We start from the raw sequence: 13,014 nt of genomic DNA, 5'->3' as shown, positions 1-13,014 counted from the left end.
TAATACAGTCATCAGCATGCTTGCATGAGATGTGAAGAGACCAGCTCTCCATTACTGTAGTACTCAAGGAGACGCCAATTGACTCATCACCATTGCCAACACCCAACACACCTTCCTTATGAACGTCCCTGCCATCCATGTTTCGCCCTTCCATCTCCTTCTCACTCTCCTCTCCATCCTATTTCTCCTTCTTGGTAGGAACCCTCTTCATCTTATCGTGCACCTCCGACGAAACCATATGATCGATACAGTAGTGTGCAGAGTTCTCGTAGGATTTTTCCTCGATGGGACTGCAGCGTACATTTGTGCCGCGGCGTTTTTCGCATTGGCGGAAATCTTCTTTGCGTTTGTCGTCGCAGGTGTAGCGGCGGTAGTATTGGGTGCACATGCTTGGATGAGGTGAAGAAAGAGATGGTGAGGCCTGACTTGGAGGCGTGTGGCTTGTAAGGGTGTTTGACCAAGAAATGTAGGTTACTGAGGGATGCAGGATGCTGGACACTTTTTGCAGAAGAGGGGGTTTGAAGAAAGAAAGAAAGAAAGAAAGAAAGAAAGAAAGAAAGAAAGAAAGAAAGGAAGGCAGTTGATGGTGAGGTGGAAAATGACCTAGTCTTCTACATGATAGTATCGTATCGTGGTTGCTTACTGTATTCTGCTGTAGTTAGTGGAAAATCAGTATCTAGCAAGGCTGTCTAGTGGTGGTTGCCTTGGAGTTAAGAGATGGCATGTGATTGATGACAAGGCAGAAGTTGCAGGACAGCGCATCTTGCAAGCAAACAGACGGATGGATTCATGAGGCAATACTGGCAAATTGAAGTTTCGACGTCGTCAAAGGATGGCAAGCTAAGATTAGGATGCGGCAGGGAGATGGAGCATGTGAGACGTCGATGATGTCTTTGGTCACCTTGATGGCAAAAGCCCAAGCCCAACGCGTGAATTCGTGACGCGTGCCTCACTCAATTCTCGACCTTCTAGATTAATCAAACCATGCCACCTCCGTATCGACAACCTTCGCAAGTAGGCGCCACAGCAGCGACAAAACGTCCTTTCAAGCCCCCAGCCATCTCAAAAGGCAGCGCAACCTCTTCCTCCAGTGCCAACGCTCCTGCCCGACCAGCGCCTGCGGCCTCCAAACCTATAGCGCGAGCTCTCTCTGCCACAAGACCTCAATCATGGAATACAAACAACACCTCAGGCTTCCAATCTGCCGGCGCACACTACGATCAAGACGACCTTGAAGCCTTGATCATCTCCGACGAAGATGAAGACGAAGACAATGACCATTTCACCGCTGCTGCTACCGCAAAGAGAGCACCTCCTCCACCCACAACCCACGAACCGCCAGCAGCCAAACGCCAAAAAACCGCGCCACCTGCGCGATTACCCTCTCTATCTCCTCTGTCCTCCGCCCTCCAACCCGCCCCTGCAGCACCGCCGCAGCACCCTGCCTCAGCGATCGGCAGCAAAAAAGACGACATACCACTCCTCCCCTCAGCGCTAATAACCCGTCTACTCCACGAGAGTTTCGAAGACAAGAGCACAAAAATAGGCAAAGACGCCAATGCATTGACGGCGAGATATTTGGATCTGTTCGTCAGGGAGGCCGTGGCTAGAGCTACCGAAGTCGCAAAGGAGAGAAAAGAGATGAGGGAGGCTGGGGGCGACAAGGTGGATGATGGGGTGTGGTTGGATGTGCAAGATCTTGAGGAGGTCGCGCCGGGGTTGGTGATGGATTTTTGAGTTGCAAGACAAGACTTGCCCTTCTGACTTCTGTTGGCGTGAGAATTGGTTCTGAAGGCAAATGAGGCACTGCCCGTACGGACCACATGTACACCGTGTCAATGAGAGAACAAGGCGATTATCAGGTCTCCCGAACACCCAAAGAGGGCGTCCTGTTGAGCTTGCAGGATCACCCCAGCTTGGAAGCTCTACAGTTTACACAAGACAGCCAGAACATGATGGATTTGTTTGTAGAACAGCATGAAATACAAGAATCAATATTCGACTTGAAAAAGTAAGCCCTTCTTGGGGAAATTGCCCCCATGAGAAGAACCTAGAAATTTCCCAACTTTGTAAACTCAGACGCCTTTTATCTGTCCATTTCAGTACTCAAAACTACCAATAGTCCCAGCCGTCCCTTTGCCTCTGAACGTATCATTGAACTCCTCCGCTTCTTCCTCTCCTTCCTCCGCCTCTGAATCCTCAGGTAAATAATCATCCGAGATTCTCAAGGCGGGCAACGGTGTCCTCCCACTGAGTATCTCATACAAAGAATCCTCCATACTATCCTCCTGTGTTTCTTCTTCTGCCACCTTCGTTCCAGAGGCTATCGGTGACGAAGGAGCAGAAGGGGCACCAAACGGCGACACAATCACCCAACCGCGCTTTTTGGTGGTGACGAGGATGGAGGTGGAAGTTATCCAGTGTACAGCCAAAAGGTCGTTGGGCGTAGAAGATGGAGGAAGTGATGCAGATGCTGTGGCAGAGGCGGAGAAAGGGTGAGAGAGGTGTAGTGGTGCGTTTGTCTCGCCGCTTGTAGAAGAGAGGTAGATTTGATTGTCTTCTGTGTGGGTGAGCAACAATCCAGAGATTGTGGGATTCCATTGGATTTTTTTGACGGGTGTGTGATGGTGGAACAGCAGTATCGTGTTGTGCTTTTCTTCGCTGTTTGTTTCTTGCTCGGTATCCTGGGTGGCAGAAGCGAAAATAGGTCTTGAGGAAGGGATTTGCCAAACAACCACGGTTTCTGGAAATGCTTCCATGCGGAAAGCGAGAAATTTACCGGCAGCGTCGAACTTCAACTCTAGAGCTGGAGAGTAGGAGGATAGAAGTTGAGATGTAGTGTCATCGCCGGTACCCAAATAAGTCCAGTTACGGTCGCCTTTGCTGCTTACTTGCTCGCGGTATACGGCTGAGATGTCGGCTGCACTTACTTTCCGTGGCTCCAGGGTACATGTTGGCGAGAAAGTGGTCGTGGAGAGAAGAGTGATGCTACCGTCTGCATTAGCGAGAGCAAGGTGATTGGGTCCCCAGACTTGACGCAGAGGACCCAGGGTAAATGATTCCTCAACGGGTGTAGAGGATGTGGGAGGGTAGCTGCGGTAGAGATTGCCATCCGCAGTGTATATGTGTACAGCTGAGTTTGGTGCACTCAGCGGTGAATCGAGTACACTCAGCCATTTGCTTGCAGGGCTCCAGGATAGTGATTGAGCATCAGTGGTCGGAAGACTCAGTGTCGTAAAAGGCGTAATCGACGAAGCCAAAATAAAGGATAGTGTGTCCGTTGCCGAAGTACGAGATAACATGGCAAGTACTGTTTTTGTCAGCCAAGCCCTCCAGGCTACGAAAAGAGACATCCATACCTTCAGCTTTACCCTTGACCCTCCTGATCCCCCATGTAGACTTCAAACTCCCAATCCCAGTCTTCAACTCACAAACCTCTGTGACCCGACCCCTGCCAACTTCAAAGATTCCGACTCTGCCGAACTCCCACAGTACAACAATGTTCTCACCAAAGACATCCACACTAGCAATTCTACCCAAGCTAGCGCTTCCATTGGCGATCTTGACCCTGCTAGCCGTGTTGGCCAGACTGTACAGAGCGACATGACTGCTGGTCTGGAGTATGACAGAAAGCGAACATGGAGTCCAATAAAGTGTGGGAGATTCGGTTGACCGTGTCGTCGGGGCGTTGGAGTTGTCGAGAGGGAATGAGCAAGCAATCGTCAAGTTCGCTGTGTAATATACGTAGAGATGGTCGGGGGTCAGACCGACGATATAATGGCCATCTGGCGAGGGCGAGGCATGTGTTGTTGCTGTGATTGATCAGTCAACGTTCGCACCTTCCACAACAGCTCTCTGTAGAGACACGGATATATCGAGGGCAGTGATGATGTTGAGTATCAGTGGACTTGGTGCAGCTAGTCATACGGTCAGGTTCCACACAAAGAGCCTCCGCTTCGGTCTAGGATCATACTCCTCCGATCTAGACCTCATACTTCTTTCTCGAAGGCGAGGTGGTGGGCTCTCTTTGCACTATATTTTGTCTCTTTACTTGCGTGTTGAATCTTTCTTGACAGGAGTATGCGTGAATATGCTTGGAGATTAAAGAAAGTCAAACTTACATTCTATTGATTCGGAAACATTCATGACTATCTAGATATGTTCAGGTGAGTATTCATCAAAATCTTGGTGCGAATGTCAGTGTGCAGGTGTTTGTTGATGCTGGATGTTGCTTGGGAGAGTTTTGCCGAGAGACGCAATTTTTGCCGAATTACCAGGGTCACTGTTCAACATGGTCCATAATCTTCTTGCCATGTCTTTTTGCATTGATTCACTGGAATATTGAGTCACCAATTGCGCTGTTCAATACGGAATGTGACTCCTCGAGGACGTATTGGTCTCGATGACATGAAGCGGTGGCAAAATCACCGAGAGAAGTGTGCCTAAAAAAATGTTGTATTGATAGGATAAGAGATTCAATAGCGAGGGAGAGTATAAGTGACGCCGGATGCCAATGCAAGGAAGGATAGAGTGGTTCTACTCGGGATGATGAACGTGATCCTCAGTCACGAGACAATACTGGACTTTGTGAGTCCCGCCTCAGTAGTGGACCACCTTTTGACTCGTCTGCTTCGCTAATTGTACTGATGAACCCTATTATCGGTTTCCTTCCACCAAGACCAAGACTCCTAGGGTTTGCTGATTTTGCTGATGGTGGTGAAGTCAATGGGCCAGTACTCAACTTAAAAGCAGCTGCCCTTTTTGCTGCTTGCTGCTCGAGAGCACTCGCAAAGAACGGATCGATAGCTGCGCCAGCAGCTGAAGCAGCATGGAGTACAGGCGCGTAGTCGATGATATCAGGTCGCAACGTGTTGATCTTGCCCAGACCTGTCTGCGAGTCCAGACCTCCAGAAAAGAAAGGATTGTCATCAGGACTTGGGCTGGAAAAGAAAGGATTCTCCTCGACCTTCACTGGCGTCTGTGGGTTAGACCGAGGCTCAGAGGCCGAGGTCTGAATATGTAATGAGCTACCTCTTCTCTTTGAAATCGGCTTTGTGATGGTCTTTGTAGTTTCGTTACTGTCCGTCTTCTTGGGTATCGACATACGGTCCCGAGCAAAAGGGACACTAGTATCAGGCGCACCGAACCGCAGACCATGGCGTAAAGGGTTACGATGCTGGCGGATTTCTTTGCGGATGCGTTTGTATTCGCGATAGTCATCCAGCTCTTCCATATTTGGATGTTCTAGCGCTGGACCAATAGGCGGCTCTGAGGGTAAACGATCAAATGAGATATCATAGTGGATTGCCTTGGTCTTCGGATCCTGTGTGATCCGCCAACCAGAGACCTTGTAAAGCCCGTCGTACCTAATCCCAGCACGAGGAGCGAAAAAGCTGCGCAGAGTGTGACTTCGAAGCACGCGAATTGGTCGTCTGGAGGCAAGCGTTCCGGCGCAGAGGCGATATCGTCTAGAATCTCCTCGAGTTGAGCGGTATGTGAAGTGTGCCGGATCTGAACAATCAAGTTCATCACCATCTGCTAGAAGCAAGGCATATGCTTGTGTGTAGCAGGTGGTGACACCACTATTTGATGAAGCGTCGGCAATGATGCCGTCATGATATGCAAACATGGTGTTGATCCACCAACTATATCACATGTTAGAGGTGCCACGAGTGTAAAGTGAGATTACTGATACTTACTCTCCCGGTTGAAACCCAAGACCTCCATTCCGCCTTGAGAAGTTTGGATCAACCCATGCAGTCTCCTTACGAGACCATTTGGCGAGTAGTAACTCTCGTTGAACATCCTCGGGAGTGCTGATGCCATGCAGCCTTCCACCAGTGTCGTAAAGATTGGTTCTGATATTTGAGAGCGGACCCCACTCGGACTCCCATTTGAGGATGATTTCTTCGGCTTCTTCAATAAGCCTGTTTGGCCATCGAGTAGCGCGCCTAGCAATGTCGATGAGAGCTAGATGTATGCGAGAGCCTCGAATGCTTTCGAGGCTTAAGTAAGATGTGCGTAGCTGTTCGAAGAATTTGAATAGGACAACAACAGTGTCTGGGCCTAGGGTATGTGGTCCGTCCCGAGCGACAAGAGGATCCAGTTCATTTCGAATCCATGAGACACGGCCTTTTAGGTATTCGAGGTCGAGTAGAGAAGCCTCTTCAGTATGAGCAGGAAGCTTCCAGGCAGAGAACTCTGGTTGATCAGCCATGGTGAAGAATTATACAGGTCATCAGAAGTAGGAGTCGTCCAGCGGGATTATATGAGATGTGTCGAAGGATGATGATGTGCTAGGGAAGGAGCGAGTCCGACACACTATGGCTCGGATGGAAATCCACATTGTTGGAACACAGAAGGAGCCAGGGCACGTATATAGCGAATGCCTAAATACCTACAGAATTAATCTCGCAAAAGGACGGGATAGCCTTAGCCTCGATCGGCACGTTATGATTAATGATGCGTGAGGTGAATTTGCTTTGCACTGTCTCGCCGCCCAGGACTGGATGTTCAACGGCGATGACAATTCGACGGAAACCATGGAACAACTCGAGAAGCATTATGGAAGGCATCTCTCCAGAGCATCCATCCACCATGGTCAGTAACCATTATACAATCGCGAGTGATCGGACAAAGATCGAATATAGGTGGCCAGGGCAGTGAAAGAGCACTGACATGCGAGTGGTCGCGGCTGGCCGATACGTGAGGCTTTGAGCGATGGTCGGGCAGTCGACGACGCCAAGGCCCGACGGAACATCCCCGGCGTAGCGAAAGCCCACACTCGGTCACTCAGAATTTGCAGTCTCGCCTCGAATCTCCGACGAAGCGACTTCTCGACCACGCCAAACCTCGCCCTTTCCGCCTTCCCATCACATCGCCAACATGTCTGACGCCGGAGAAATCGAAGTCGAGCAGCCCCAGGGCTACCCCGTCCTGCCCAAGGATGTCGCCCAGGAGATTGGCAGCGTCAAGCTGTTCAACAAGTGGACCTACGAGGATGTCGAGATCAGAGATATCTCTTTGACGTGAGTCTGCGCACTCTTCTGCGACTACGGGATGGTCATTGTCAGTCTGGATTTGGGAAGAAAGAGATGGATGCAAAAGAGTCGGACATGTGCGCGCGTCTTGAAAAAGAGACAGAACATACCCCATACAGACTGGCAACAGACGCACCTTTGAGGCAGAGGAAGTATCGGCACGCGCAAGCAATTAGCTGACCCTCATACCTCAGCGACTACATCCAGATCCGTCAGCCCGTCTACCTCCCCCACTCTGCTGGTCGTTACGCCCAGAAGAGATTCCGCAAGGCCCAGTGCCCCATCATTGAGCGTCTCACCAACGCCCTCATGATGAACGGCCGCAACAACGGAAAGAAGATCATGGCCGTCCGCATCGTCGCCCACGCCTTCGAGATCGTGCGTACAACTCTGAGCAGAAACCTCAAGTCCCGCAGACAAGCTAACCTGCCACACAGGTCCACATCATGACCGACCAGAACCCCATCCAGATCGCCGTCGATGCCATCGTCAACTGCGGTCCCCGCGAAGACTCCACCCGTATCGGTTCCGCCGGTACCGTCCGTCGCCAGGCCGTCGATGTCTCTCCCCTCCGCCGTGTCAACCAGGCCATTGCCCTCCTGACCATCGGTGCCCGTGAGGCCGCTTTCCGCAACATCAAGTCTGTTGCCGAGTGCCTTGCTGAGGAGCTCATCAACGCCGCCAAGGGTTCTTCCAACTCGTACGCCATCAAGAAGAAGGATGAGCTCGAGCGTGTCGCCAAGTCCAACCGATAAACGTATCGCCTGGGCAGGCTGCAAGGGAGGGAGAGGATTTGTTGGTTCGAAAACAAAAATGCAAGAGATTTTCAAAGAATGGCAAAAGCTTGTCTTTTTTTCGCTTCAGTCCTGGTTGCGTTTTTCGTTCAAGCCGACCTTTCTTCTCTCTAGACGTGAGATGATCAAAATATCCCCGGGAAAGGGTGCATCGTTCCGTGTGATCTAACAGGGCTGGACAACATGGGCGTTCTTCTTTTCTTTCTTCTAACGATTTGGTCGCTATGCATCAGAGCTAGCATCACGTCGAGAATGCAAAAGCAAAATTTCATCACTTCCTTTCCTTCCATCTTGTCAATGTGCTTCAACATTCTTGTCACGACCAGACATGAATGACTGGAGCGTAGCCGCCACTATTGATTCTAAACTCCAACATCCAGCCACAGGATTACCATCACTACTATTGTTCTGTTGACTAAACACGCACCCAGTACAAAGTGCCATTACTTGCATCCTTGAGACACTGGGGTGTTTGTCGCTTCTTCACTGGCGTCTGGATCTATACCTTGCTAGGCTCAATGCTATCAATACATTCAGTCTTGTATCTCGTCAAGGCCCGGTGATATTGGTCTATATCCATAATATTTGATTTCTTCCAAGAGCTCTCTCGCCCGTTCATTATGCAGGAAGACAAGAGTGTTCCTCATAAAGTCATTAAGTCTCGGATTCCGTGTAGCTGGCCTCTGCTACTTCTTCATTGTACACATCTGGATGTTTCCTTGCCTGTTGTTCTCAGGCTGAATCATGTCCAAACAGCTTCCAATGCAGCATGACATAAGGCCTGATGATAAAGATGAGATGTAGAAGTGGTGACGGAGGTGTCGGAGTGGATGGTCTGTGCAGCCGTGGTTGTTGCTGGCGCAACAGAGCGGATGTTTGGGGGCACGCCCAAATCTTTCCCAAGTATACAGTGCCATGGTCGCACAATCAGCCTGCTTCACACTCTCAAACTCCCTACCAACCTAGCCGTCCAAAGCATCAATTATCTCAAAATACAACATCTCATGGCGTCGCCTTCACGCTCAGGCGGCACAATGCACGTCGCCGTCACATCGCCGTTCAAGTTCCTCATGGGATCAACACACAGCGCCCCCGACATGTCGGTTAATGCCCTAGTCGACCGCTTCACCACCCTCGAAGTCAAGGACCGCGATGAAGAAGGCGCGAAACGCACAATACGAAGGCTGGAAGCTGCACTGAGGAGGGCAGAGATGGCACGCGAGGAAGCAGAGACAGAAGCTACAAGCTTGCGCGACGATCTCGGAGAGCAAAGACATCTGGCAGAAGAGCGTTTGCGCGAAAAGACAGACTTGCGCCAGAGATTGGACGAGTACGAGGTGTGTCTTTATTCTCCTCTTGACACGCAATCAAACAACGCGACTGACGAGCTACCGAAAAAAAACAGAAAAAGTACGAAAAGGCCAAAGAGCGCTTCAAGCAGCAAAAACAAAAACACGAAGACCAACTGCGCAAGATGCAAAAGGAATACATGGAGCGCGAAAAGCTACACTGGAGACAGCAGCAACTGCTGCAAGAAGAGGTTGACTGGGAGAAGAAGCTGCGCGCCGACTCAAACGACCTGATCGCCTTTTTGGAAATCGACCACATTGTTGCTGTGCAGGCTATCAAGGACAAGCAGCTCCAACTGCTCGCAAACCAACAGCATACCGCGTTCCCGGTCCAGCTTGCGCACGAAGAGTCAATCGACGATTTTGAGATTGAGATCGACTCGCCAAAGAAACATGAGGATGAGCCTATGCCTGAAGCAGACGACAAGTCCACTCAAAACGACTACGCCATCGAAGACACACCCGAGCCAGAGGCAGAGCAAACCCGCACTCGCACAACCCACACACCACTCCGCAGCAGCAACTCAACCACACCACCTGCCGCCCACGACTCGCCCCAAAACACCTTTGCTCCTCACCCACCACCAACAACAACCTCCAAGCCCCCACTCCTAATCCCCATAAACTTCAACGACGGTACCGACGACACCTCTTCCTCGGACAAAGAAAACTCCCTGCCTTCTCTCTTGCACCCACCACGCACACCTTTGCCTTCTACACGCACCGTCAGCGCACCACCCCACCACCTCAAGACCCCCATGACAATCTCTTGCTCGACACCTGCATCACGGCCATTCATTCCGGAGGGGTTGAATACGCCTATTGATAGGGAAGCTGCTCTTGCTGCGATTGCAGAGAGGAGAGGTAGAGCGAGAAGTAATGGGGCAATGGGCATGGCTACGCCGAGACGAGGATTGGGAAGAGATGCTTCCGCGCCGCCTGGAGCGGGAGGTGTGGGCAGTAGATCTAAGAGTCGCGGGCCTTGAGTGTATTTGTCAGAGGAGTGATGGTCTCTGTGGTTGTACATATGTTTCCTCCTTCACTTCTTTCTTCCTCTTGCTCGTCCTTTTTGAGCAAAAGGGAAGTTTCGGGTCTGCTTTCTCGTATGTTCTTTTGGCTTGGAAAAGAGCATTGTTGGATTCTTTCTGGCAGTCTCATGGCGTTAGGTTTGGGGACAAAAAGGACGTTTGGATGGGTTGGTTAAGCCATGCTTGTTCTTCAATTCTCTGGTCTGCACTTTTTTTCTTTTCCAGTAATGACTCTCCAAAGCATTTTCTATTCTTTACACATCAAATGCACTATGCTTTGGAGGATCTCTGATGTCGTGACTGAAAGAACAAGAAAGACCGCATTGTCAGTTCATAGACCCTAGACCCACATTTGCTCTCACGGAGGTATGGACCGTGGTTTCTCACTCTAAAAGCCATGATTGTCTCTGGAGTGGAGACGCGTCCAGCATGATCTGGTCTGTCAATCACACCTTCTTATATTCATGGCAGTGACGAAGAAAGGAGATGTGCATAAAATCTTCTACACATGATGACCTCTAGAACAACCAAATCAGATATTCGGCGAAAGTTGGTCATGCGCAACCAAACTCTCAACACTCTCAACACTAGCCTGCATGAACTTCCTCGCTTCAAGTCCAGCCCACACTTTAATCATCGAAAGATCACCTCCCTTGAGCATACTACCCGCACCTCCCTGCGTACCCAATTGCCTCAATATCGGAAGAGCCCTACATAGTCACAGTCAGCTTACCAATCATCAAAAAGAAGAGTAGCACCAATATCTACGAACCCGGAGAACAAATCCAATTCGGGATTCAGACTGCGGCCAATGCCTTCGAGCAGCAAGATACTCAGGACGACGTTGACGAAGTCGCCTTCGAGGCGGACGTGGTGGCCGCGCACCATGCTCAGAACTTCGTTGAGGATATCGCCAATCTTGATGTTGCCGAGTGCAAAAGTACGGCTCTTGACACCGAGCACAAGATGTTGCATGCGAAGTGCAAATACCTCTTTATCAATTACTGCAGAGGGTTGGCGACAGCGCTCCACCATGAGGTGACCAGCTTTATAGCCATCGAATTCTGCTACAGATTTGAACAGGTCGAGGAAGTTGCGGCGGTTGAGTCCGTTGAGTTCAGTGACGAGTCCAGTATCGATGAAGATTAGTTGGGGACGGTAGCCCTCGCGGTCAATCTGGTCTAACGTGTTTCCCCAGTCTGCCTTTGAGTTTCTGTGTGGGCGTAGGCGTTCGAGGACTTCTTCTGTTACATCGGTAGATTGCTTAGGATCAGACTTTGGTCGGCTGAAGAAGCTGCCCTTGACGTCAATTTGAGCGGGCTTGTAGAAGCGAACCATGATGTTGCCAGGATGTAGATCTGCGTGGATGAAGTTGTCGATCAAGAGCATGTGCAGGAAGGCATCGAGACCCTCGTCTGCGATTTCCTTCTGGAAGACACCGCCACCGTTTTGCAAGAAGTCTTCTAACGGAATACCTTGAGCGAATTCCTCGACTAGGACTTGGCGAGAAGTGTATTGAGTGTAGGGGTAAGGGAACCAGGCTGTAGTTCTGTTGCGGAAGTTCTTTCTGAAGATGGTCAAGTTGGCGGCTTCGATACGAAGATCTAGTTGCAGACGCATCATTTCACCAAACTGTTCGACCTCATCAGGGAAAGAAAGCCACTCCATGGTAGGGATCAAGTTGATGATGGAGGCCATGAAGCCCATGATCTTCAGGTCTCTGCGGACGATACGCTCGATCTTGGGATGGAGGACCTTGATGGCGACGTACTGCGAGGGAGTCCTCTGTGGCGTACTCTTTAGGGTAATATCAACGCCTCTCTTGAATTTCTCGCGATACGTGTCGGAGACGTGAGGGTCGAGGTCTTCGCTGACAGCGATATCAGGCTTTAGTCTTGCTTTGTAGACTTGAGCAATAGCGCCAACACCCAGTGGCTTCTCGTCAAACTCATCGAAGATGTCGTCGAAAGACATGCCGAACGCTCGCTCAATCGTCTTCTTAGTATGACGGAGCGAATGAGCGGGAGCGTTGGAGTGGAGAGCAGACATGACGGCGCACATCTGAGTAGGGAAGATGTCAGTTCTGGAGGCGGCCCATTGACCGAGCTAGATGTATGTCAGCTTGAGATGGACGTGTTGGGGTGTTGTCTATGTAATACCTTGATGAAGGCAGCGCCAGCCCGCTCCATGCCGTTGACCAGGAAAGCATACCACCAGAGAGTTCCAGATCTCTCATTGTCCCTCTCGGGTTGCCTTTGACCGAACCAGATGACGGGGACTGTTACAATGACGGGAACAAAGATGAAGATCAAGTGTAGTAGTCGGAAGCCTGTGGCAATGGGCTCGATGATCCAAGTGTCGAGGAACTTCCAGATGCCTCTCCGACGAGTGCTTTCGCCTCCGACCCACCGCGGAGCCTGTTCAGCGAGTTCTTTCCTAGAAGCCTCGAGCATTTGCTGCTCGCCTGTTTTGCCATCATCGGACTCGTCGTTCTCGCTCAGCGACACGAAAGCGGCGGGCGAGAGGGCGGCGAGGCATAGAGTACCACCTTTTACAGGTGGGGGCGGGGTTCTGAAGAATTGGCGAGCATTTTGGAAAAATCGAGGGCGGTTATATGTCCTGGCGGTAAAGGTGAAAGAGCGACCAGCGGTAGATGCGAAAGAGCGCGTGGATTGAGAGTTGATGAAGGCAAGGGCGGTTGGTTGTCTCTGGCAGGCGTGTTTCGCACACGTGCGGCCAAAGAGCAGCGGCGCACTCATCTTGTTCTAATCGAGAGCAGCTACCGTATCGTCGAGGTATCCAT

The 13,014-nt window shown here is 50.7% G+C and overlaps 7 protein-coding genes across 7 annotated transcripts; 3 read left to right on the top strand and 4 right to left on the bottom strand.

Annotated features, from left to right (window-relative positions):
* Positions 1-178: 178 nt before the first annotated feature.
* M436DRAFT_53320 (uncharacterized protein) lies at positions 179-388 on the bottom strand (the record flags this gene model as incomplete). The annotated part of the gene is made up of 1 exon (XM_013569055.1): positions 179-388. The coding sequence occupies one exon, from the start codon at positions 386-388 to the stop codon at positions 179-181; it is 210 nt and encodes a 69-aa protein (XP_013424509.1).
* A 596-nt stretch (positions 389-984) lies between these two features.
* On the top strand, positions 985-1,737 carry M436DRAFT_84489 (uncharacterized protein; the record flags this gene model as incomplete). The annotated part of the gene is made up of 1 exon (XM_013569239.1): positions 985-1,737. The coding sequence occupies one exon, from the start codon at positions 985-987 to the stop codon at positions 1,735-1,737; it is 753 nt and encodes a 250-aa protein (XP_013424693.1).
* Positions 1,738-2,099: 362 nt separating this feature from the next.
* M436DRAFT_75236 (uncharacterized protein) lies at positions 2,100-4,146 on the bottom strand (the record flags this gene model as incomplete). Its single annotated transcript, XM_013569238.1, has 3 exons — positions 2,100-3,310; positions 3,360-3,812; positions 4,122-4,146. 3 exons carry the CDS (start codon positions 4,144-4,146, stop codon positions 2,100-2,102), a joined length of 1,689 nt encoding a protein of 562 aa, XP_013424692.1.
* Positions 4,147-4,561: 415 nt separating this feature from the next.
* M436DRAFT_75235 (uncharacterized protein) lies at positions 4,562-6,217 on the bottom strand (the record flags this gene model as incomplete). The annotated part of the gene is made up of 2 exons (XM_013569237.1): positions 4,562-5,645; positions 5,700-6,217. The coding sequence occupies 2 exons, from the start codon at positions 6,215-6,217 to the stop codon at positions 4,562-4,564; spliced, it is 1,602 nt and encodes a 533-aa protein (XP_013424691.1).
* Positions 6,218-6,885: 668 nt separating this feature from the next.
* On the top strand, positions 6,886-7,795 carry M436DRAFT_75234 (40S ribosomal protein S5; the record flags this gene model as incomplete). The annotated part of the gene is made up of 3 exons (XM_013569236.1): positions 6,886-7,028; positions 7,235-7,418; positions 7,478-7,795. The coding sequence occupies 3 exons, from the start codon at positions 6,886-6,888 to the stop codon at positions 7,793-7,795; spliced, it is 645 nt and encodes a 214-aa protein (XP_013424690.1).
* Positions 7,796-8,838: 1,043 nt separating this feature from the next.
* Positions 8,839-10,169, top strand: M436DRAFT_75233 (uncharacterized protein; the record flags this gene model as incomplete). The annotated part of the gene is made up of 2 exons (XM_013569235.1): positions 8,839-9,171; positions 9,240-10,169. 2 exons carry the CDS (start codon positions 8,839-8,841, stop codon positions 10,167-10,169), a joined length of 1,263 nt encoding a protein of 420 aa, XP_013424689.1.
* A 574-nt stretch (positions 10,170-10,743) lies between these two features.
* On the bottom strand, positions 10,744-12,664 carry M436DRAFT_66306 (ABC1-domain-containing protein; the record flags this gene model as incomplete). Its single annotated transcript, XM_013569182.1, has 3 exons — positions 10,744-10,903; positions 10,945-12,317; positions 12,371-12,664. The coding sequence occupies 3 exons, from the start codon at positions 12,662-12,664 to the stop codon at positions 10,744-10,746; spliced, it is 1,827 nt and encodes a 608-aa protein (XP_013424636.1).
* Positions 12,665-13,014: the final 350 nt, after the last annotated feature.

The sequence above is a fragment of the Aureobasidium namibiae genome (assembly GCF_000721765.1).
Source record: "Aureobasidium namibiae CBS 147.97 unplaced genomic scaffold scaffold_16, whole genome shotgun sequence".
NCBI classification, from domain to species: Eukaryota; Fungi; Ascomycota; class Dothideomycetes; order Dothideales; family Saccotheciaceae; genus Aureobasidium; species Aureobasidium namibiae.
This window is presented reverse-complemented; position numbering and strand designations above follow the sequence as displayed.